The 26,368-nt window shown below is 34.4% G+C and overlaps 1 protein-coding gene and 3 long non-coding RNA genes across 6 annotated transcripts in view; 2 read left to right on the top strand and 2 right to left on the bottom strand.

Annotated features, from left to right (window-relative positions):
• Window positions 1-26,368, top strand: part of LOC127724673 (phosphatidylinositol-binding clathrin assembly protein LAP-like) — a 488,025-nt gene that overhangs the window by 249,346 nt on the left and 212,311 nt on the right. The window contains exons 10-11 of the mRNA XM_052231711.1: window positions 2,891-2,970; window positions 14,733-14,850. Coding sequence (XP_052087671.1) covers window positions 2,891-2,970; window positions 14,733-14,850 — 198 coding nt within the window. The remainder of the gene's footprint in view (window positions 1-2,890; window positions 2,971-14,732; window positions 14,851-26,368) is intronic.
• LOC127724764 (uncharacterized) overlaps window positions 1-26,368 on the bottom strand; it is a 567,962-nt gene that overhangs the window by 424,543 nt on the left and 117,051 nt on the right. The window lies entirely within an intron of this gene.
• LOC127724833 (uncharacterized) lies at window positions 8,592-11,361 on the top strand. Its single transcript, XR_007992748.1, has 2 exons — window positions 8,592-8,741; window positions 11,298-11,361. It is a non-coding gene; the product is annotated as an uncharacterized LOC127724833 (long non-coding RNA).
• The window catches only part of LOC127724775 (uncharacterized), a 31,346-nt gene continuing 16,655 nt past the window's right edge, over window positions 11,678-26,368 (bottom strand). The window contains exon 2 of the long non-coding RNA XR_007992680.1: window positions 11,678-12,274. This is a non-coding gene — a long non-coding RNA (uncharacterized LOC127724775). The remainder of the gene's footprint in view (window positions 12,275-26,368) is intronic.

Here is a 26,368-nt window from a genome sequence, read left to right as displayed (position 1 = left end):
ATTACTTGTGTTCAAGTGTATGGATCTCTCTGAAATTGTACTGCATGGTACCATACCACAAAGGGAAGGCTGGGATTGATTTTGGGGGTAATTGCCTCAAAATTTTAGGAATTAGGGGCCAAAAAGGGGAAAAAACAAGCATTTTTCTAGTTTCAGGACAATAACTTGTGTGTAAGTGTATGGATCTTTATGAAATTGTACTACAAGGTTCCATATCACAAGAGGAAAGCTGGGTTTGAGTTTGGGGGTAATTGCCCTAAACGTTTAGGAATTTGGGGCAAAAAAGGGGCCTAAAAACAAGCATTTTTATACGCCCGTTTACGGGACGTATTATGGTATACCGTTGTCCGTCTGTCCGTCTGTCCGTCCGTCCGTCCGTCCGTCCGTCGTCAACATGTCGGACATTAACTCAAAAATGCTTTAACCAATTTGCATAAAACTTTGGTGAATTGTTTATATCTATTGACGTGAGCTCCCTTTCGTTTTTTATAAATTTGAAATTTTACGTTTCTGAGTTATGGGGTTTTATTCATTAAAAAAAGGGGGATTTTCCAGTTTTTGGACAATAACTCAAGAATGCTTTCACCAACTTGCAAGAAATTGTGGTGAATTGTTTATATCTATTGACATGAGCTCCCTTTCGATTTTTATAAATTTTAGATTTTAAGTTTCCGAGTTACAGGGTTTTATTCATAAAAAAGGGGGATTTTCCAGTTTTCTGACAAAAACTCAAAAATGCTATCAGCAGTTCTTATGAAACTATGGTGAATTGTTTATATCTATTTAAGTAAGCTCCCTTTAGAATTTTATAAATTTTACATTTTACATTTCTGAGTTATGGGGTTTTATTCATTAAAAAAGGGGGGATTTTCCAGTTTTCGGACAATAAGTCAAAAATGCTGTCAGCAATTCTCATGAAACTTTGGTGAATTGTTTATATCTATTGATGTAAGCTCCCTTTTGATTTTCATAAATTTCTAATATTACATTGAGAATTAATTGAACTTTATTTGTTTACAGTCTGACAACAGATTTACTAAGTATTGCGTAACAGCACAGTGTATTGCACAACAGCAAGAAATTTTTAATTGAATATAAATTCAATTCATATAACAAATTTCAAGTTCTTTGACTACATTTATTCAGAAACCTGCAATATGTCAAATACTTAATTACAATCCAAATTCAGACCTGTATCAAGCTTGATTATTGTGTCCATTTTTGCCCCAACTGTTCAGGGTTGGACCTCTGCGGGCGTATCCAGCTGCGCTCAGCGAAGCAGTTTATTCTAGTTTCCAGACAATAACTTGTGTTCAAGTGTATGGATCTCTCTGAAATTGTACTGCAAGGTACCATACCACAAAGGGAAGGCTGGGATTGAGTTTGGGGGTGATGAATCATAAGGGGGTTCAAAACATTAGGGGGGAGGATTTTTTTTTTTTTCCTTTTTTTTTTTCCTTTTTTTTTTTTCTTTTAAAATTTTCCATTTTAAGTTGGTTATTTCTGATTTATATTTAAAAGCAAATAATAATGATATGGTAGGAGATACACACCAAACAGGATGTGTAAATTATTATATAATAAGTATTGTGCAATAGCATGAAATTTTCAATTGCACAGTATTGCACAATAGCAAGAAATCTTCAATTGCACAGTATTGCGCAATAGCAAGAAATCTTCAATTGCACAGTATTGCGCAATAGCAAGAAATATCCAATAGCACAATATTGCGCAATAGCAAGAAATTGTCAATTGTACAGTATTGGGCAATAGCAAGTTAAATGTGTAACAGTTTTGGTTTATACTTCTATTATATTACCTTAATACAAAAAAAAAACACAACACATTACTATTTGTCGGCCTTTATAGGCCATTAAAGAGATTCCAGTAAAGCTTGATGTTATTAGAGAAAATGTCTGACACAACAATGCAAAAATGAATGTTATATGACATCAATAGTTCAAGCGCACAACATATTGGGTCAAATGTGAAACGGCCTGGTTTATGAGCAAAATAAAGGCAACAGTAGTATACCGCTGTTCGAAACTCTTAAATTGATAGAGATAAAAACAAATCCGGGTTACAAACTAAAACTGAGGGAAATGCATCAAATATAAGAGGAGAACAACGACACAACAAAAACACAACATCAAAATGTAACACACACAGAAACGAACTATAATATAACAATGGCCATTTTCCTGACTTGGTACAGGACATTTTAAGAAAAAAATGGTGCGTTGAACCTGGTTTTGTGGCATGCCAAACCTCCCGCTTTTATGGCAACGTCAAACACAACACCAAAACGACAACATCACATGACAAAACCATTAACAAAATCAAATATGGAATACAGCAACAAATGACAACCACTGAATTACAGACTCCTGACTTGAGACAGGCACATACAGAGTATGGTGGGGTTAAACATGTTAGTACAAACCCTCCCCTAACCTTGGACAGATGTGTAACAGCACAACACAAGAACAAATTATGGAAATCAATTGAAAAGGGCTTAAGTCATCAGATCAATACAAAGCACAAAAACAACTAACAAATACACAAAAGACACAAAGTACAGATCTGAGAGTACTTCCAGTTACTGAAAGCTAGTTCAAAGCTGATAACAACTAATAAAAAAAAATCATGTATCCAAGACTAAGTATCAAACAGTACACATCCAACTTCCTATGGATTTAGTATAGAGATGTCATTAACAGTCAGAGAAAAAGATGACCTTGTGCAATGCCAACATATAAGTATGGACAGATTGTAGGACTGTGAATGTACATATTTGTGTAACAGTGATATTTAGTTTGCATTGTTTTGTTATCAATTATCATATACAGTAATTGCTTCAGTATATATTCTGTATCAATATTTTTTGTAGGCACCATCAAGTTTATTAGATGCACTTGAACAGCATTTGGCATCATTAGAAGGGAAAAAGGGTGTTGTTTCTACAACAAAGTAAGTCATAATTTCTATGAAGTTTATTATCAATAGAACAATGTTCAGGAAAATTTGTGCAGTGGTGTTTTTGATAATTTGCATCATAAAAATTTTGTGGAAATTTTAATATGCTCAGTGAAATTTTCTTTGGAGATAAAAGATAAAGTTTGCAATTTTCTAGTCAAAAATCTGAAAATAAAAAGCAATTTCTGGATGAGAATGCAAGTTTCTTGTGAATCCTATTTCTTCTTAAGTTACCATGATACACGTTTTGATTTTCACTGTTGCATACCTGTCAACTTCTGAAACTGAAAATGCAGGTTATAACCTGCATTCTACATTGAGTAAAAAAATATCAGGTCATAACAAACTGTTCTCAGCTAAATTTTACACAAGTTTTTATACCACCACAAAAGGAAGGTTTGGATTGATTGTGGGGGTTATTGTCCTAACTGTTTAGAAATAAGGGGCCAAAAAAAAGTATTTTTCTTGTTTCAGGACAATAACTTGTGTATAAGTGTATGGATCTCTATGAAATGGTACCACAAGGTTCAATACTTCAAAAGATAGGTTGGGATTGATTTTGGGGTTCTGTCCAAACTCTTTAGGAATTAGAGGCCAAAAAACAAGGATTTTCTGGTTTCCAGACAATGAACTTATACATATTGAAGAGTAATTAAGTCATTGTATTATTTAACGTTTAATAATTTAAAAAGGCACAATTTTGACCTGTTGTTTCAACATACTATGATACTATTATGAATGTTCTAGTAATTCATCAAATAACTAATTCAAACCCGGGCCTTCTTGTATTAATTATGGCAATTTCAGAAGTTTCATATTTTAAGTTTTGATTCAGTTGAGGGTTTCTTTTTAGATAGTTATAGTTAAGAATTGTTCCCCTTATTGTTTGCAGGAATTAATATAAAATCAAATTTATTTGGAGGTCCATGTCCATTTTAATTAATACAGGACCTGAGTGGTGTAAAAAGTGTTATGTCATTAATCTATACTGGTGGAGAATATATTCTTATAACAAGGTAGTGTTTTCACCTGATTCCAAGGTGCTCCTATTACAGGATCAATATACAGAAGAATAAGAAGAAATGCATTTTTGGCTCATCAATTCATGGGGATTTAGGCAGAAATTTACTTTTTATGCCCCCGCCGTAATGGTGGGGGCATTAAGTTTTACCCTTGTCCGTCTGTACGTTTGTACGAACGTACATCCCAAAATTGGTTTCCGTTCTCTAACTTGAGTTTGCCTCAACCAAATGTTATGAAACTTATACACAATGCTTATTACCACAAAACACAGATCAAGTTTGAATTTTAGTGGCGTCACTTTAACCGTTCTAGAGTTATGCCCCTTTATAAATAGAAAAATTGCAAAATTTTTAGTTTCTGTTCTCTAACTTAAGTTTGCCTCAACCAAATGTTATGAAACTTATACACAATGCTTATTACCACAAAACACAGATCAAATTTGAATTTTGGTGGCGTCACTTTAACCATTCTAATAGTTATGCCCCTTTATAAATGGAAAAATTGCAAAATTTTTATTTTCTTCTAAATATCAAGTAATTTTTATACGCCGGTTTACGGGACGTATTATGGTATACCTTTGTCTGTCTGTCCGTCCATCTGTCCGTCTGCCGTCAGTCCGTCCGTCCTTCTGTCCGTCGTCAACATGTCAGACATTAACTCAAAAATGCTTTAACCAATTTGCATAAAACTTTGGTGAATTGTTTATATCTATTGACGTGAGCTCCCTTTTGTTTTTTATAAAATTTAGATTTTACGTTTCCGAGTTGTGGGGTTTTATTCATTTAAAAAAAGGGGGATTTTCCAGTTTTAGGACAATAAGTCTAGAATGCTTTCACCAACTTGCAAGAAATTGTGGTGAATTGTTTATATCTATTGACATGAGCTCCCTTTTGATTTTTATAAATTTTAGATTTTATGTTTCCGAGTTACAGTGTTTTATTCATAAAAAAGGGGGGATTTTCTAGTTTTCGGACAAAAACTCAAAAATGCTTTCAGCAATTCTTATGAAACTTTGGTGAATTGTTTGTATGTATTGATGTAAGCTCCCTTTAGAATTTTATAAATTTTACATTTTATATTTCTGAGTTATGGGGTTTTATTCATTAAAAAAGGGGTGATTTTCCAGTTTTCAAACAATAACTCAAAAAAGCTGTCACCAATTCTCATGAAACTTTGGTGAATTGTTTATATCTATTGATGTAAGCTCCCTTTACATTTTCATAAATTTCTAATATGACATTGAGAATTAATTTAACTTTATTTGTTTATAGTCTGACAACAGACTAAGTATTACACAACAGCAAGAGATCTTTAATTGAATATAAATTCAATTCATTTAACCAATTTCAAGTTCTTTGACTACATTTATTCAGAAACCTATAATATGTCAAATATTAAATTACAATCCAAATTCAGACCTGAATCAAGCTTGAATATTGTGTCCATTTTTTGAATTGATTGAATCAACTACAATCAATGCTTTAAACAATGCAATGTTTAATTTTGACTTCCACTGAAAAAACACAGATCAAGTTGAATTTTGGTAGTGTCACTTAAACCATTATTGAGTTATGCCCTTTTATAAATCCAAAGATTGCAAAATTTTTAGTTTCCATTTTGTAACTTAAGTTTGCCCCAACCAAACATTATGAAACCTATACACAATATTCATTACCACAAAACTAAGATCAAGTACAAATTTTTTGTTTCCGTTTTCTAACTTAAGTTTGCCTCAACCAATTGTTATGAAACTTATACACAATGCTTATTGCTACAAAATACAGATTATGTACGAAATTTGGTGGCGACACTTTTACCATTCTTGAGTTATGTCCCTTTATAAACATAAAAATTGCTGAATTTTTAGTTTCCGTTCTCTAACTTAAGTTTGTCTCAACCAAATGTTATAAAACTTATACACAACTGTTCTAGAGGTATAACTATATGATATGCAAGCGGGGGCATCATCTGTGTCCACATGTGGACACTATTCACATTTATTTTTATTACTACCTGTAACGTCTATGTTATATAGGCACCTACATTTTAATATTGTATTTATATTGTGTCATAGATCAAACTTATTCGTTCAGTGTATGTTTACTTGTTTTTATACGACTGCAAAAAATTTTGCGGTCGTCTATTGGTATGACGTCGTCATCGTCTGGCGTCGTTGTCGTCAGAAGACACATTAGTTTTTGCACTCTAACTTTAGTTTAAGTGAATGGATCTCTATGAAATTTTACCTTAAGGTTCAATACCACAAAAGAAAAGCAGGGATTGATTTTGGGGGTTATGGTACCAACAGTTAAGGAATTAGGGGCCAAAAATAAGCATTTTTGTAACTTCCAGACATAACTTGTGTGTTAGTGTATGGGTCTCTCTGACATTGTACCATAAGGTTCCATATCACAAAGGGAATGCTTGGATTGATTTTCGGGGTAATTGCCTCAAAATTTTAGGAATTAGTGCCAAAAAAGGGGCAAAAACAAGCATTTTTCTAGTTTCATGACAATAACTTGTGTGTAAGTGTATGTATCTTTCTCAAATTGTACTACAAGGTTCCATATCACAAAGGGAATGCTTGGATTGATTTTGGGGGTAATTGCCTCAAAATGTTAGGAATTAGTGCCAAAAAAGGGGCAAAAACAAGCATTTTTCTAGTTTCATGACAATAACTTGTGTGTAAGTGTATGTATCTTTCTCAAATTGTACTACAAGGTTCCATTTCACAAAGGGAAAGCTGGAATTGAGTTTGGGGGTAATTGCCCAAAACGTTTGGGAAAAAGGGGCCAAAAATATTCATTTTTCTAGTTTCCAGACAATAACTCGTGTTCAACTGTATGGATTTCTCTGAAATTGTACTGCAAGGTACCATACCACAAAGGGAAGGCTGGGATTGATTTTGGGGGTAATTGCCTCAAAATTTTAGGAATTAGGGGCAAAAAAGGGGCAAAAAACAAGCATTTTTCTAGTTTCAGGACAATAACTTGTGTGTAAGTGTATGGATCTTTATGAAATTGTACTACAAGGTTCCATATCACAAAGGGAAAACTAGGTTTGAGTTTGGGTGTAATTGCCCTAAACGTTTAGGAACTTGGGGCCAAAAAGGGGCCAAAAAAACAAGCATTTTTCTAGTTTCCAGACAATAACTTTGTGTTCAAGTGTATGGATCTCTCTGAAATTGTACTGCAAGATACCATACCACAAAGGGAAGGCTGGGATTGAGTTTGGGGGTGATGAATCATAAGGGGGTTCAAAATGTTTAGGGGAGGAATCTTTTTTTTTTTTTAATTTTCCATTTTAAATTGGTTATTTCTGATTTATATATCAAAGCAAATAATAATGATATGGTTTGAATAGGTAAATTAAAAATTTTTAAGTTCTTAGACCACATTCATTCTGTGTCAGAAACCTATGCTGTGTCAAATATTTAATCACAATCCAAATTTAGTGCTGTATCAAGCTTGAATGTTGTGTCCATACTTGCCCCAACTGTTCAGGGTTCAACCTCTGAGGTCGTATCAAGCTGCGCCCAGCGGAGCATTTTATTGTAACTTCCAGACATTACTTGTGTGTTAGTGTATGGATCTCTCTGACATTGTACCACAAGGTTCCATATCACAAAGGGAATGCTGGGATTGTTTTTGGGGGTAATTGCCTCCAAAATTTAGGAATTAGGGGCCAAAAAAGGGACAAAAAACAAGCATTTTTCTAGTTTCATGATAATAACTTGTGTGTAAGTGTATGGATCTTTCTGACATTGTACCATAAGGTTCCATATCACAAAGGGAATGCTGTGATTGATTTTGGGGGTAATTCCCTCAAAATTTTAGGAATTAGGGGCCAAAAAGGGGCAAAAAACAAGCATTTTTCTAGTTTCATGACAGTAACTTGTGTGTAAGTGTATGGATCTTTATGAAATTGTACTACAAGGTTCCATATCACAAAGAGAAAGCTGTAATTGAGTTTGGGGGTAATTGCCCAAAACATTTAGGAATAAGGGGCCAAAAAAGGGCCAAAAATGAGCAATTTTCTAGTTTCCAGACAATAACTTGTGTTCAAGTGTATGGATCTCTCTGAAATTGTACTGCAAGGTACCATACTACAAAGGGAAGGCTGGGATTGATTTTTGGGGTAATTCCCTCAAAATTTTAGGAATAAGGGGCCATAAAGGGGCAAAAAAACAAGCATTTTTCTAGTTTCATGACAGTAACTTGTGTGTAAGTGTATGGATCTTTATGAAATTGTACTACAAGGTTCCATATCACAAAGAGAAAGCTGTAATTGAGTTTGGGGGTAATTGCCCAAAACATTTAGGAATAAGGGGCCAAAAAAGGGCCAAAAATGAGCAATTTTCTAGTTTCCAGACAATAACTTGTGTTCAAGTGTATGGATCTCTCTGAAATTGTACTGCAAGGTTCCATATCACAAAGAGAAAGTCAGGTTTGAGTTTGGGGGTAATTGCCCTAAACGTTTAGGAATTTGGGGCCAAAAAGGGGCCAAAAATAAGCATTTTTCTAGTTTCCAGACAATAACTTGTGTTCAAGTGTATGGATATCTCTGAAATTGTACTGCAATGTACCATACCACAAAGGAAGGCTAGGATTGATTTTTGGGGTAATTCCCTCAAAATTTTAGGAATTAGGGGCCATAAAGGGGCAAAAAACCAAGCATTTTTCTAGTTTCAGGACAATAACTTGTGTGTAAGTGTATGGATCTTTATGAAATTGTACTGCAAGGTTCCATATCACAAAGGGAAAGTCAGGTTTGAGTTTGGGGGTAATTGCCCTAAACATTTAGGAATTTGGGGCCAAAAAGGGGCTAAAAAACAAGCACTTTTCTAGTTTCAGGACAATAACCTGTGTGTAAGTGTATGGATCTTTATGAAATTGTACTGCAAGGTTCCATATCACAAAGGGAAAGTCAGGTTTGAGTTTGGGGGTAATTGCCCTAAGCGTTTAGGAATTAGGGGCCATAAAGGGGTCAAGATCTATCAGCCCTGAAATTTTCAGACGAATCGAACAACCCATTGTTGGGTTTCTGCCACTAAATTAGTAGTTTTTGTCGAGCCTGCGACTTTTGTCGCAGAAAGCTCGACATAGGGATAGTGATCCGGCGGCGGTGGCGGCGGTGGCTACGGCGGCGGCGGCGTTAGCTTACTTCTTAAAAGCTTTATATTTTAGAAGGTGGAAGACCTGGATGCTTCATACTTTGTTAATGGATGCCTCATGTTACGAAGTTTCCGTCAGTCACATGTCCAATGTCCTTGACCTCATTTTCATGGTTCAGTGACTACTTGAAAAAAAAGTTAACATTTTTTGTAATGTTAAATTCTCTCTTATTATAAGTAGTAGGATAACTATATTTGGTATGTGCGTACCTTGCAAGGTCCTCATGCCCGTCAGACAGTTTTCACTTGACCTCGACCTCATTTCATGGATCAGTGAACAAGGTTAAGTTTTGGTGGTCAAGTCCATATCTCAGATACTATAAGCAATAGGTCTAGTATATTCGGTGTATGGAAGGACTGTAAGGTGTACATGTCCAACTGGCAGGTGTCATCTGACCTTGACCTCATTTTCATGGTTCAGTGGTTATAGTTAAGTTTTTGTGTTTTTGTCTTTTTTTCTTATGCTGTATGCAATAGGTCTACTATATTTGGTGTATGGAATGATTGTAAGGTGTACATGTCTAGCTGGCAGGTGTCATCTGACCTTGACCTCGTTTTCATGGTTCAGTGGTCAAAGTTAAGTTTTTGAGTTTTGGTCTTTTTTTCTAAAACTTTATGCCGTAGGTCAACTATATTTGGTGTATGGAAATATTTTATAATCTATATGTCAGTCGTGCAGGTTTTGTATGACCTTGACCCCATTTTCACGGTTCATTGCTCAGTGTTAAGTTTTTGTGTTTTGGTGTGTTTTTCTTAAACTATAAGCAATAGGTCAACTATATTTGTTATATGGAAGAATTGTTAACTGTACATGTCTGCCTGGCACGGTTCATCTGACCTTGACCTCATTTTCATGGTTCATTGGTCAATGTTTAGTTTTCTTGGTTAATGTTAATTTTAGTTGACAGTTGTAATAAAGCTTTATATTTAGGACTATCAACATAATATCAATGATTAGTAAAGAAGGCGAGACATTTCAGCGTGTGCACTCTTGTAAGGAAATTTTGCAGTTTTTTGTTATCTTGAATATTATTATAGATAGATATAAACTGTAAACAGCAATAATGTTCAGCAAAGTAAGATCTACAAAAAAGTTAATAAGACCATAATTGTCAATTGACCCCTTAAGGAGTTATTGCCCTTTAAAGACAATTTTACACAATTTGTTCATCAAGTTTGCTAACATTTAAAAATCTTCTCCTCTGAAACTACAGGGCCAATTTCCTTTAAACTTTAACTAAATGTTCCTTAGGATATCTTGTTTATAATATGTATCCGAAGTTTTGATCCATTGATAAACATGGCCGCCATGGCTAAAAATAGAACATAAGGGTCAAATGCAGTTTTTGGCTTATATCTCAAAAACTAAAGCTTTTAGAGCAAATCTGACATGGGGTAAAATTGTTCAATTGGTCAAGATCTATCGGCCTTGAATTATCAGACGAATCGAACAACCCATTGTTGGGTTTCTGCCACCAAATTGATAGTTTTAACAAAATTTTGCAGTTTTTATACGACCGCAAAAATTAAAAAAATTTTCGTCGTATATTGGTATGACGTTGGTGTCGTCGTCGTTGTTGTCGTCCTTGTTGTCATCTTCCGGCGTCGTCGTCGTTGTCCGAAGACACATTGGTTTTTACATTCTAACTTTAGTTTAAGTGAATGGATCTCCATGAAATTTTACTATAAGGTTCAATACCACAAAAGGAAGGTTGGGATTCATTTTGGGGGTTATGGTACCAACAGTTAAGGAATTGGGGGCAAAAAAGGGGCCAAAAATAAGCATTTTTGTAAATTGAACTACAAGGTTCCATATCACAAAGGGAAAGCTGGAATTGAGTTTGGGGGTAATTGCCCTAAACGTTTAGGATTAAGGGGCCAAAAAGGGGCCAAAAATAGCATTTTTCTAGTTTCCAGACAATAACTTGTGTTCAAGTGTATGATCACTCTGAAATTGTACTGCAAGGTACCATACCACAAAGGGAAGCCTGGGATTGATTTTGGGGGTAATTGCCTCAAAATATTAGGAATTAGGGGCCAAAAAGGGGCAAAAAGCAAGCATTTCTAGTTTCAGGACAATAACTTGTGTGTAAGTGTATGGATCTTTATGAAATTGTACTACAAGGTTCCATATCACAAAAGGAAAGCTGGGTTTGAGTTTGGGGGTAATTGCCCTAAACGTTTAGGAATTTGGGGCCAAAAAGGGGCTTAAAAACAATCATTTTTATACGCCCGTTTACGGGACGTATTATGGTATACCATTGTCCATCTGTCCGTCTGTCCGTCCGTCCGTCTGTCCGTCTGTCCGTCCGTCCGTCTGTCCGTCTGTCCGTCCGTCGTCAACATGTCGGACATTAACTCAAAAACGCTTTAACCAATTTGCATAAAACTTTGGTGAATTGTTTATATCTATTGACGTGAGCTCCCTTTCGTTTTTTATAAATTTTAGATTTTACGTTTCCGAGTTATGGGGCTTTATTCATTAAAAAAAGTGGGATTTTCCAGTTTTCGGACAATAACTCAAGAATGCTTTCACCAACTTGCAAGAAATTGTGGTGAATTGTTTATATCTATTGACATGAGCTCCCTTTTGGTTTTAATATATTTTAGATTTTACGTTTCCGAGTTACAGGGTTTTTTTCATAAAAAAGGGTGATTTTCCAGATTTCGGACCAAAAATCAAAAATGCTTTCAGCAGTTCTTTTGAAACTTTGGTGAATTGTTTATATCTATTGATGTAAGCTCCGTTTAGAATTTTATAAATTTTACATTTTACATTTCTGAGTTATGGGGTTTTATTCATTAAAAAAGGGGGGATTTTCCAGTTTTCGGACAATAACTCAAAAATGCTGTCAGCAATTCTCATGAAACTTTGGTGAATTGTTTATATCTATTGATGTAAGCTCCCTTTATATTTTCATAAATTTCTAATATGACATTGAGAATTAATTGAACTTTAATTGTTTATAGTCTGACAACAGATTTACTAAGTATTGCGCAACAGCACAGTGTATTGCACAACAGCAAGAAATCTTTAATTGAATATATAAATTCAATTCATATGACCAATTTCAAGTTCTTTGACTACATTTATTCAGAAACCTATAATATGTCAAATATTTAATACAATCCAAATTCAGACCTGTATCAAGCTTGAATATTGTGTCCATTTTTGCCCCAACTGTTCAGGGTTAGACCTCTGCGGGCGTATCCAGCTGCGCTCAGCGAAGCAGTTTATTCTAGTTTCCATACACCAACTTGTGTTCAAGTGTATGGATCTCTCTGAAATTGTACTGCAAGGTACCATACCACAAAGGGAAGGCTGGGATTGAGTTTGGGGGTTATAAATCATAAGGGGGTTCAAAACATTGGGGGGGGGGATTTTTTTTTCCTTTTTTTTCTTTAAAATTTTCCATTTTAAATTGGTTATTTCTGATTTATATATAAAAGCAAATAATAATGATATCATTTGAATAGGTAAATTAAAAAAATTTAAGTTCTTAGACCACATTCATTCTGTGTCAGAAACCTATGCTGTGTCAAATATTTAATTACAATCCAAATTCAGTGCTGTATCAAGCTTGAATGTTGTGTCCATACTTGCCCCAACTGTTCAGGGTTCGACCTCTGCGATCGTATCAAGCTTCGCCCTAGCCGAACATTTTATTTGTTATTATCTTGAATATTATTATAGATAGATATAAACTGTAAGCTGCAATAATGTTCAGCAAAGTAAGATCTACAAAAAAGTTAATCTGACCAAAATTGTCAATTGACCCCTTAAGGAGTTATTGCCCTTTAAAGACAATTTTACACAATTTGTTCATCAAGTTAGCTTACATTTAAAAATCTTCTCTGAAATACAGGTGAGCGATTGAGGCTCTTGAGAGCCTCTTGTTGATTTATTTTTTGGAAGAAATTGCACTATATGTAATATATATCGCAAGTTGTGATTATATAATTACTGTTTACTCCAGTGGCAAACATTTCATGCATATTTAAGACGATTGTAAAATGATTGTTCTGATAAAAATTAAAGATAAAAGAGATTTGAAATAAATGTAGGAATTATCAAGCTTCGCTCTAAATTCAGATCATTGGTTGGTAAACAAATGTTTCAGCTGAGCCCCGATGTGTTGAACTTTTGTAAGTACTGCAACTGTTCAATAATATTTACTAGTATCATTTGGACAGATAGTGATAAAATATTTTATGGGACAGAGATGCTTTAGCTATTCCATAATATTTATAAGTCTTTTTTTTCTCAAATTGATAAATATGGGTCAAATCATAAGTCAAGATTGGCACATTCATAAATGACAAATAGAAAAATTGACACTGGCTGCATATTATCGGATAAAATTCGTTCAAATACAAATATTTTAGCAGTTTTGAATTTCACAAATGTCAAAAAATTTAAACCCACTTATATATATATAATTTTTTTTATAAATAACGAGGTGCGTCTTTTTTTTTAACTATATTTGTTATGTATAATTTCTGTGATATTAAGTCCTTGATCGATTAATTTTCGCATTTAAAACTGAAAATGTCTACTTTCCAGGGTAATCCAGGTCTGTTGCTATATACATTAATCGGGTCGTCACACAGTGTATATATTTATTAAGAAAATTTTCGTGACCCAGCGTTAACCGGAACACACCCTTTTGACAGTTTTAACTCAACCCCTGAAGAAATAAAATAATGTCACTCACTATTTGAATCGTTGTAGAATAATTAATTCTGGGCCGATTTTCATTTTTTATGCATCAGTCAATTTGTTTAAATAAGTTGTTCATGAATAAATGTCAACCTACGCAATTGAAATAAGTAAAGATGTTTTCCGACAGGTATTGATGTTAATCTGTCTGGATAAAAACCATGTGATTGATAAGAAGTATCTCTGGTCAATTTATGACCGCTGCATCGCAGATAGTCACAAAAGAAATTAATGACAGCGTACTAATAAGACAGTTTCCATATCTTTTCTACAGTGCTACCCGGGTTATAAATAAGTGCTAATCAATCATTGTAGTTCCTGTCAATATAATACTTCCATGGGCAAATTAACCTCAAGATATAACAAGTGGTCTATGTATGTTAATTAATTGTATCCATGATATCAGCATCTTTATCATAACATTAACTACTTGTAAACTGAAATGGCTATTCTGTTTGTATAAACAATACTTATATTACATATAAGTAAAACACATATTAAAAATAGTGAAATGAGATATAACACAAGATAAGCAAACATTGAATAACAGAAATACATTACAAATTGTGTTAACAGGTCAAATTAACACGAAAGTATGATTTGAGAGTACTCACAGTACTGAAAGCTAGTTAAAAGCCAAAAACAATTAATAATGAAAAATCATGCATCAGAGACTAAAACCAATTAAAACACATCCCAGGGATTTAGTGTTTTAATGCCATGGACAGTCAAAGAAGACATGACTAGTGCAATGCCAAAATAAAAGTATCGACAGGCAGTAGAATAGTTATGATTTAACCTTATAATAAATATATATGATTGTTGTATTTTCAATTTTAGACCAGCAGGTTTTTCAACAGCTGTTGATGCAATATCAGGGAACAGTTCTTTTCAGATATCAGAGGAAGAAAAGAAAAAAATATTAGATGAGGAAAATCAAAGATTACAACAGTTAAAGGTATAATTTAACTCATGATTTATACTTTCGTCCTGGGGGAAACATGATTGCCTTACAAACATTAACCGACAGATGCAAAGTGATGACTTGAGGCCTACAAAGACATGTAAGCACATTGGAGACGACAAATGCCAAGTGATGCCTCTAACACATTCCATATGATCCTGGGTACAACTGGTGCTTGTGATTGTGATGACCTCTAGACCTTTAATTAAATTTTGGAGGTCCTTTTATGAGTTTTATTGTCTCCTTGTTGCCAAATGATAGCTCAACAATATACAAAAATGTGCTTATTTCTAGCTATTGAACAACCAACACTACAAGTTTCTCAGTTGTGTCTATAAGATGAAGAACCACAATTATTGACCTTATGAAAAACCAGAGGATAAGAAGAGAAATTAATCAGTGGTTAATTTTTGTAATGGTGCAAAGCTCAGATGTGGAACAACTGAGTGACCCCCAAGGAATTGAATAAGGAGAGTTAGTGTAAAGGGTTGTAACTTATTATGTTACACCTAGGGCACCTTCAATAATTCACTGATAATGAAAGATAGAAATACATACATTTAATCATATGAATCAGTTTTGAAATAAAGACAAGCAAATATATGATATCTATAATACACACATGTCTAATATCTATTTAAGTACATGTACAAATGTACACTGTATAATAAATACAAGTATCATGATGATAACTTTTGTTGTACCTTTTTGATAACATATTTGCTAGTTCTAATATAGGGACAATAACTACTGGAATTCCATCTACCTAATGTTTTAATCAAGTGATCCTCAATGTTGGATTTCCCAGCTGTTGTTGCAGCCCAAATATGAAATGAATGTCCATTAAAGGAATGAGGATTATTAGGGGGAGGGTTGGCGCGTTCAAACTAGTTTAACCCCGCCACATTCTGTATGTGCCTGTCCCAAGTCAGGAACCTGTAATTCAGTGGTTGTCGTTTGTTGCTGCGTTTCATATTTGTTTTTAGTTCATTATTTTGTACATAAATTAGGCCGTTAGTTTTCTCGTTTGAATTGTTTTACATTTGTCATTTCGGGGCCTTTTATAGCTGACTATGCGGTATGAGCTTTGCTCATTGTTGAAGGCCGTACAGTGACCTATAGTTGTTAATTTCTGTGTCATTTGGTCTATTGTGGAGAGTTGTCTCATTGGCAATCATACCACATCTTCTTTTTATATTATATCCACATATACCCCAAAAATGCTTTTTATAACTTGCCAATGAAAAATTCTCTTTATAGAGCTCTACCAAATTCGTCAATAAATAAAGCACTATCATTTTGATATGGAAACATGGTTTTCCTTAAAATCAAATAATCATGTAATGCTTTATATGGACAACAATCATGATTTAGCTTGTGAAGTTGAATATCCACACCTATCCTGAAAGGGTCTGTCTTAGATTGCTTTAAATGAAAAATAACATAATCAGAATAAAAAAAAACATCAGATATATTTAAATTGTTGCTACAATCGAACAATTTGAACTTGTGAACTGAAAATTTACCACAGCGTAAAAAACCATAAAAACTACTGTAAAAGTAGTTTATAACACCTGGTCAATAAAAGGGGAAAAAACTCATTCTTTAAGCTTTACACATAAATGTTGAAGAATATCAAAAGTTATGGTTAAACAATCTTTAATGATTGGTTTCTGTAACCTTTTAATATAGTTTGAAAAACAAGGACAGTCTCTCCAAATTGTTACTAGAATTGTTTAAAGGAGAACATATATTGTCCTTCAAGCATCTGTACCTAATTCCATATATATACAGCTTATTTGTAGAGTACTGTAGTTTGAGATGCTGGAAGCAATGAGTAGCAAAATATATCAACAGATCTTCTGACACTGAAAGAGGCTTGCCATCACTAACATTAATACCTTTTAACATCAAAATTTAAAAAAAATGATTATAACTAGTCTCATGACAATTTTGTCCAATCAGAAATAGAATAATGCCATATTTTACTAACTGTTACACGTGGAACTTTGCATGTACTCTGCTCTGCTTATGGGGCCACCTTGTGAAAACGGGTAATCTGTAAAGGAGACAAATTTTACCATAAGGTTCAATACCACAAAAGGAAGGTTGGGATTCATTTTGGGGGTTATGGTACCAACAGTTAAGGAATTAGGGGCCAAAAAGGGGCCAAAAATAAGCATTTGGCGTCGTCCGTCGACGTCCGTCAACGTTAGCTTTTTACAAAAATCTTCTCCTCTGAAACCACTGGGCCAAATTTAACCAAACTTAGCCACAATCATTATTAGGGTATCTAGTTTAAAAAATATTTCCGATGATCCCGCCAGCCAACCAAGATGGCAGCCATGGCTAAAAATAGAACATAGGGGTAAAATGTAGATTTTGGCTTATATCTCTGAAACCAAAGCATTTAGAGTAAATCTGACATAGGGTAAAACTGATTATCAGGTCAAGATCTATCTGCCCTGAAATTTTCAGACAAATCTGACAACCTGTTGTTGGGTTGCTGCCCCTGAATTGGTAATTTTAAGGAAATTTTGCAGTTTTTGGTTATTATCTTGAATATTATTATAGATAGAGATAAACTGTATACAGCAATAATGTTCAGCAAAGTAAGATCTACAAATAAGTTGTATGACCAAATTTGTCAGTCGACCCCTTTAGGAGTTATTGCCCTTAAAAAAGTCAATTTTTAACAATTTTTTGTAAATTTTTGTAATCTTTTACAAATTTCTTCTTCTCTGAAACTACTGAGACAAATTTAACCATACTTGGCCATAATCATTATTAGGGTATCTAGTTTAAAAAATTTGTCCGAAGACCCCGCCTTCCAACCATCATGGCCGACTTGGTTAAAAAAAGAACATAGGGGTAAAATGCAGTTTTTGGTTTATATCTCTGAAACTAAAGCATTTAGAGCAAATCTGACAGATGGCAAAAATGTTCATCAGACTTAGATTTTTCTGTCCTGAAATTTTCAGACGAATCCGACAACCCGTTGTTGGGTTGCTGCCCCTGAGTTAGTAATTTTACAAAAATTTTGCAGTTTTTTGTTATTATCTTAGATATCATTATAATATCTAATATCTAATACTATTAATAATGATTTTAACCTTATTTATCATGATTTCCAAAGCATCAGTAAATACAGGTGAGCGACACAGGCTCTTGAGAGCCTCTAGTTGTAACTTCCAGACATAACTTGTGTAGTAGTGTATGGATCTCTCTGATATTGTACCACAAGGTTCCATATCACAAAGGGAATGCTGGGATTGATTTTGGGGGTAATTGCCTCAAAATTGTAGGAATAAGGGGCAAAAAACAAGCATTTTTCTAGTTTCATGACAATAACTTGTGTGTAAGTGTATGGATCTTTCTGAAATTGTACTACAAGGTTCCATATCACAAAGGAAAAGCTGGACTTGAGTTTGGGGGTAATTGCCGAAAATGTTTAGGAATAAGGGGTCAAAAATAAGCATTTTTCTAGTTTCCAGACAATAACTTGTTTTTATATGACCGCAAAAATTAAAAATTTTTTGGTCGTATATTGGTATGACGTTGGCGTCGTCGTCGTCGTCGTCCGAAGACACATTGGTTTTCGCACTCTAACTTTAGTTTAAGTGAATGGATCTCCATGAAATTTTACCATAAGGTTCAATACCACGAAAGGAAGGTTGGGATTGATTTTAGGGGTTATGGTACCAGCAGTTTAGGAATTAGGGGCCAAAAAGGGGCCAAAAATAAGCATTTTTGTAACTTCCAGACAATAACTTGTGTGTAAGTGTATGGATCTCTCTGACATTGTACCACAAGGTTCCATATCACAAAGGGAAGGCTGTAATTGATTTTGGGGGTAATTGCCTCAAAATTTTAGGAATTAGGGGCAAAAAAAGGGGCAAAAAACAAGCATTTTTCTAGTTTCATGACAATAACTTGTGTGTAAGTGTTTGGATATTTCTGAAATTGTACTACAAGGTTCCATATCACAAAGGGAAAGCTGGAATTGAGTTTGGGGGTAATTGCCTGAAACATTTAGGAATTGGGGTCCAAAAAGGGGCCAAAAATAAGCATTTTTCTAGTTTCCAGACAATAACTTGTGTTCAAGTGTATGGATCTCTCTGAAATTGTACTGCAAGGTACCATACTACAAAGGGAAGGCTGGGATTGAGTTTGGGGGTGATGAATCATAAGGGGGTTCAAAAAATTTGGGGGGGGGATTTTTTTTAAATTTTTTTTTTAAATTTTTCCTTTTTTTTTTCTTTTAAAATTTTCCATTTTAAGTTGGTTATTTCTGATTTATATTTAAAAGCAAATAATAATGATATGGTAGGAGATACACACCAAACAGGATGTGTAAATTATTATATAATAAGTATTGTGCAATAGCAAGAAATTTTCAATTGCACAGTATTGCGCAATAGCAAGAAATATCCAATAGCACAATATTGCGCAATAGCAAGAAATTGTCAATTGTACAGTATTGCGCAATAGCAAGAAATATTCAATTGCACAGTATTGTGCAAAAGAAGATACTTCGTATAAATTGCTTATTTCTTGATCAATTTCAATGGGGTTTTATTCTTGAATTCTTGGGGTTCTTTAATATGCTGAATCTAACCATGTATTAAGTTTTTGGATTTTGGGCCCCGTTTTTAAATTGGTCCACATTGAGGTCCAAAGGGTCCAAAATTTAACTTTGTTTGATTTCATCAAAAATTGAATTATTGGGGTTCTTTGATATTCTGAATCTAACCGTGTATTTAGATTCTTAATTTTTGGTTCCGTTTTCAAATTGGTCTACATTAAGGTCCAAAGGGTCCAAAATTAAACTTAGTTTATTTTTAACAAAAATTTAATTTTTAGGGTTCTTTGATATGCTGAATCTAAACATGTATTTAGATTTTTGATTATGGGCCCAGTTTTCAAGTTGGTCCAAATCGGGGTCAAAAGGGTCCAAAATTAAACTTTGTTTGATTTCAACAAAAATTGAATATATGGGGTTCTTTGATATGCTGAATCTAACCATGCATTTAGATTTTTGATTTTTGTGCCCCATTATCAACTTTGTCCACATTGAGGTCAAAAGGGTCCAAAATTAAACTTTGTTTGATTTCATCAAAAATTGAATTCTTGGGGTTCTTTGATATGCTGAATCTAACCATGTATTTAGATTTTGGATATTGGACCATAATAGGTGAATGTCCAATTTAAAATTTTTAAGTTCTTAGACCACATTCATTCTGTGTCAGAAACCTATGCTGTGTCAAATATTTAATCACAATCCAAATTCAGAGCTGTATCAAGTTTGAATGTTGTGTCCATACTTGCCCCAACTGTTCAGGGTTCGACTTCTGCGGTCGTATCAAGCTGCGCCCTGCGGAGCATTTTATTAAGTGTATGGATCTCTCTGAAATTGTACTGCAAGGTACCATATCACAAAGGGAAGGCTGGAATTGATTTTGGGGGTAATTGCCTCAAAATTTCAGGAATAAGGGGCAAAAAAGGGGAAAAAAACAAGCATTTTTCTAGTTTCAGGACAATAACTTATGTGTAAGTGTATGGATCTTTATGAAATTGTACTACAAGGTTCCATATCACAAAGGGAAAGCTGGGTAAATGTCCTAAACGTTTAGGAATTTGGGGCCAAAAAGGGGCCAAAAAACAAGCATTTTTCTAGTTTCCAGACAATAACTTGTGTTCAAGTGTACAGATCTCTCTGAAATTGTACTGCAAGGTACCATACCACAAAGGGAAGCCTGGGATTGATTTTGGGGGTAATTGCCTCAAAATTTTAGGAATTAGGGGCAAAAAAGGGGCAAAAAAACAAGCATTTTTCTAGTTTCAGGACAATAACTTGTATGTAAGATTATTATGAAATTGTACTTCAAGGTTCCATATCACAAAGGGAAAGCTGGGTTTGAGTTTGGGGGTAATTGCCCTAAACGTTTAGGAATTTGGGGCAAAAAAGGGGCCAAAAAAACAAGCATTTTTCTAGTTTCCAGACAATAACTTGTGTTCAAGTGTACTGATCTCTCTGAAATTGTACTGCAAGGTACCATACCATAAAGGGAAGGCTGGGATTGAGTTTGGGGTTGATGAATCATAAGGGGGTTCAAAAAAATTGAGGGGGGATTTTTTTTTCATTTTTTTTCTTTAAAATTTCCATTTTAAATTGGTTATTTCTGATTATATATAAAAGCAAAAAATAATGATATGGTTTGAATAGGTAAATTAAAAATTATTAAGTTCTTAGACCACATTCATTCTGTGTCAGAAATCTATGCTGTGTCAAATATTTAATCACAATCCAAATTCAGTGCTGTATCAAGCTTGAATGTTGTGTCCATACTTGCCCCAACTGTTCAGGGTTCGACCTCTGCGGTCGTATCAAGCTGCGCCCAGCGGAGCATTTTATTATATACTGGAACATGTTTTGCACTAAAATGAAAATTATATTTAGCTGCACACCAAGTCAGCTGTCTCTTCAATTTCATAATTTCTAGAGTTTTTTTATCTTCCCTTTTTTATACGACTGCAAACAAATTTTGTGGTAGTATAATTATCACGTCGTCGTCCCCCGAAGACGTTTGGTTTGCGAACAATAACTTTAGTTTATGTGTATGGATCTCTATGATATTTAAGCAAAAGGTTCAATACCACAAAAGGAAGGTTGGGATTGTTTTTGGGGGTGATACTCCCAACCGTTTAGGAATTAGGGTCCCAAAAGGGGACCAAAACAAGCATTTTTCTAGTTTCTGGATAATAACTTGTGTATAAGTATTGTTATTGCTCTGAAATTGTACCACAAGGTTCAATACCACAAGTAGAAGGTTGGGATTCATTTTTGGGGTAGTTGCCTAAACCGTTCAGGAATTAGGGGCCAAAAAGGGTCTAAAACAAGCATTTTTATGCCCCTGCCATAGAGGTGAGGGCATTAAGTTTTACCTTTGTCTGTCTGTACGTACGTCCCAAAATTGGTTTCCGTTCTCCAACTTGAGTTTGCCTCAACCAAATGTTATGAAACTTATACATAATGCTTATTACCACAAAACACAGATCAAGTTTGAATTTTGGTGGTGTCACTTTAACAGTTCTAGAGTTATGCCCCTTTATAAATGGAAAAATTGCAAAATTTTTATTTTCTTCTAAATATCAAGTAATTTTTATTTTTTGCGGTCGTATATCGGTATGACGTTTGTGTCATCGTGGTCGTCTTCGTCGTCCGAAGACACATTGGTTTTTGCACTCTAACTTTAGTTTAAGTGAATGGATCTCTATGAAATTTTACCATAAGGCTCAATACCACAAAGGGAAGGTTGGGATTGATTTTGGGGATTATGGTACCAACAGTTAAGGAATTAGGGGCCAAAAAGGGGCCAAAAATAAGCATTTTTATAACTTCCAGACATAACTTGTGTGTTAGTGTATGGATCTCTCTGACATTGTACCACAAGGTTCCATATCACAAAGGGAATGCTGGAATTGAGTTTGGGGGTAATTGCCCAAAACGTTTAGGAAAAAGGGGCCAAAAATAAGCATTTTTCTAGTTTCATAATAATAATAATAATAATAATAATAATAATTATAAATTCTTTATTTAAAGAGGGTAACTCAATTAGAAGTAGTCTAATTTTCATTCAGGCCCTCAAACAAAATACATGTTTACAGTTAACATGACGATAACTTGTGTGTAAGTGTATAGATCTTTCTGAAATTGTACTACAAGGTTCCATATCACAAAAAGAAAGCTTGAATTGAATTTGGGGGTAATTGCCGCATGACTATATATATTTTTATACGACCGCAAAAAAATTTTGCGGTCGTATATTGGTATGACGTTGTCGTCGTCTGAAGACACATTAGTTTTCGCACTCTAACTTTAGTTTAAGTGAATGGATCTCTATGAAATTTAATCATATGGTTCAATACCACAAAAGGAAGGTTTGGATTGATTTTGGGGGTTATGGTATCAACAGTGGAGGAATTAGGGGCCAAAAAGGGGCCAAAAATAAGCATTTTTGTAACTTCCAGACATAACTTGTGTGTTAGTGTATGGATCTCTCTGACATTGTACCACAAGGTTCCATATCACAAAGGGAATGCTGGGATTGATTTTGGGGGTAATTGCCTCCAAATTTTAGGAATTAGGGGCCAAAAAAGGGGCAAAAAACAAGCATTTTTGTCTCGCCTTGACAGAGTCAAAAAGCGAGACATAGGTATGCTGTTTCCGGCGTCAGCGACAGCGTCAATTATGTATTAGTTTTTGATTAGGTCTAGTTCATGGTGATCCACTAGTGGTAGGTCAATGATATTTGGTATGCAGTTGTATTAGCATTGACACATCTCATTACCATGGAGATTATTTGGCCCCGCCCCATCAGTCAAGGTCTATTGACTTTGAAACTTTTCATAGTTTACATGTATTAGTTTGTGATTAGGTCAATTTATTGGGAACCACTAGTGGTAGGTCAATGATATTTGGTATGCAGTTGTATTAGCATTGGCACATCTCATTACCATGGAGATTATTTGGCCCCACCCCCTCAGTCAAGGTCTATTGACTTTGAAACTTTTCATAGTTAACATGTATTAGTTTGTGATTAGGTCAATTTATGGGGAACCACTAGTGGTAGGTCAATGATATTTGGTATGCAGTTGTATAAGCATTGGCATATCTCATTTCCATGGAGATTTTTTGGCTCCACCCCTTAGTCATGGTCTATAGACTTTGAAAATTTTGCTAAGTTAACATGTATTAGTTTGTGATTAGGTCAGTTCAAGGGGAACCATTAGTGGTAGGCCAATGTTAATTTGTGTTCAGTTGTATAAGCATTAGCATATCTCATTTCCATGGAGAATATTTGGCCCCGCCCCTCAGTCAGGGTCTATTGACTTTGAAACTTTTGCTTAGTTTACATGTATTAGTTTGTGATGAGATCATTTTAAGATGAACTGCTAATGTTAAGTCAATGATATTTGGTATGCAAATGTATTGGCATTTGCAAATATCGTTTCCATGGAGATTATATAGCCCCACCCCTGATCATGATTCATTGACTTTGAAACTTTTACATAGTTTACAAGTTAATGTTTGTGTTTAGGTTTGTTTAAAGGGAACAACTTATAATAAGTCAGTGGTATTTGGTATGCAGTTGTCTTAGCATTGGCACATCTGATTCCATGGAGATTGTTTAGCCATGTACCTTCAGTCATGGTTCATCGACTTTGAATATTTGCATTACTTACATGTTAAAGTATTGCTATTTTAATTTCAACATTTGCATTATCAAAATTACAAAAAGGCGAGACATATCTCTGTGATAACAGTTTATTCTAGTTTCATGATAATAACTTGTGTGTAAGTGTATGGATCTTTCTGAAATTGTACTACAAGGTTCCATATCACAAAGGGAAAGCTGGAATTGAGTTTGGGGGTAATTGCCCAAAACGTTTAGGAATAAGGGGCCAAAAATAAGCATTTTTCTAGTTTCCAGACAATAACTTGTGTTCAAGTGTATGGATCTCTCTGAAATTGTACTGCAAGGTACCATACCACAAAGGGAAGGCTGGGATTGAGTTTGGGGGTGATGAATCATAAGGGGGTTCAAAAAATTTGGTGGATGGTTTTTTTTTTCCTTATTTTCCTTTTTTTTTCTTTAAAATTTTCCATTTTAAATTGGTTATTTCTGATTTATATATAAAAGCAAATAATAATGATATGGTTTGAATAGGTAAATTAAAATTTTTTAAGTTCTTAGACCACATTCATTCTGTGTCAGAAACCTATGATGTGTCAAATATTTAATCACAATCCAAATTCAAGCTTGAATGTTGTGTCCATACTTGCCCCAACTGTTCAGGGTTCGACCTCTGCGGTCGTATCAAGCTGCGCCCAGCGGAGCATTTTATTTAAACCTAGTTGAATAAGCTTTTGATTAAAAGTAATTCCAATTCTGTATCATCCAATCAGAAGCCATACAGGATTCTATTCTGAGTACCATCTTGGGGTAAAAAAATTGCCGGTAAAATGTAAACAAATAATTGTGCTCTTGTAACCTTGAAATTATACCACAAGTTTCCATACCACAAAGGGATGGCTAGGATTTGCTTTGGGGGGTTATGGCTCAAACCGTTTGGGAATTAGGGGCAAAAAAAGGGGGGAAAACAAGGGTTTCCTGGTTAATGGACAAATACTTTAGTACAAAACATAATTTAAAGCAGTGTAAGGGAGGTAATTCAAATTCATCATTTGAATTACCTCCCTTACACTACTTTTAAATTATGAATAAAGTAATGGTTAATGAACAATTAAGACAATTTAAAAGCAGTGTAAGGGAGGTAATCCAAATACAACGTATTGATTACCTCCCTTACACTGCTTTTAAATTATGTTTAAAGAAATGCATATTTATAAAGGAAGACCAGTAAAAATATCTGCAAATGTTGCATCTTTTTTTTTTTAACCAAAAAATCCATATGAAAGATTTGACACCATATTTTAAATTCTATTATAAAATAGACTTAAGTTAGCACTATGGTAAATTTAAATGGGTAATTATAATTCCATTGGAAATTTGAATTGAGATTATGACCATATCTTGAGGGAAAGAATTGGTAAAAAGAAATTGTGTGGGGTAAATTTTTTCTCATTTCAGATTTCAGAAATTAAAAAGATTGCAAAAAAAAGGGGGGGGGGGGGGTTAATACGCAACAGCATAGTGTATTGCTAAAAAGAAAAAAAAAAAGGGGGGTAATTTTTTATTTTTTTTTGTGGGGGGAGGTGCAGGAGGTGGGGGGGGGGGGGGCAATTCGCAACAGCAAAGTGTATTGCACAAAAGCAAAAAATTGAATATAAATTCAAATCATATAACCCATTCTAAGTTCTTTGACTGCAGTTATTCTGTGTCAGAAACCTTTTATGTGTCAAATATTTAATTGCAATCCAAATTTAGACCTGTATCAAGCGCGAATATTGCGTCCATTTTTGTCCCAACTGTTTAGGGTTGGACCTCTGCGGTTGTATCCACCTGCGCATGGCGAAGCAATTATTTTTTTTTTTGCCATGGTGTCTACAGTTTCTTTTCAATTTCTGAGTTTGAATATACCTTTGGTATCTTTCACCTCTCTTCTAAAAAAAAGATTGCCAAAAGGATCAGCCTGATAAGATGCATCTACAATGAAAATTGGGAAAAAAATCTATCAACCTGATTTAGAGTTACTTTCCCTGAAATTACCATTTTTGCAGTGTTTGGCTGTTATTGTGAAATCTATAGAGGCTATGTAAAAATATGTAAAAATTGTAAACTGCAAAAATAATCAGCAGGACAAGATCTATTTACTCTGTAAGTTTCACAAACCTTTTTGGAGCTATTGCCCCATGGTTGATTTTTACTGTTTTCTGGCAGTTTTGGCTGTGATCTAAAAACTATAGGAGCTAGGTTAAACATGTAAATTGCAAAAATGATCAACAACACAAGAGTACCTGTAGTATGTGCATATAAAAGTCCTAATT

Source organism: Mytilus californianus, unplaced genomic scaffold (genome assembly GCF_021869535.1).
Source record: "Mytilus californianus isolate M0D057914Y unplaced genomic scaffold, xbMytCali1.0.p SCAF_14, whole genome shotgun sequence".
In the NCBI taxonomy this organism is placed as follows: Eukaryota; Metazoa; Mollusca; class Bivalvia; order Mytilida; family Mytilidae; genus Mytilus; species Mytilus californianus.
Note: the sequence above shows the minus strand (reverse complement) of the source record. Positions and strands in the feature narration are given on the sequence as shown.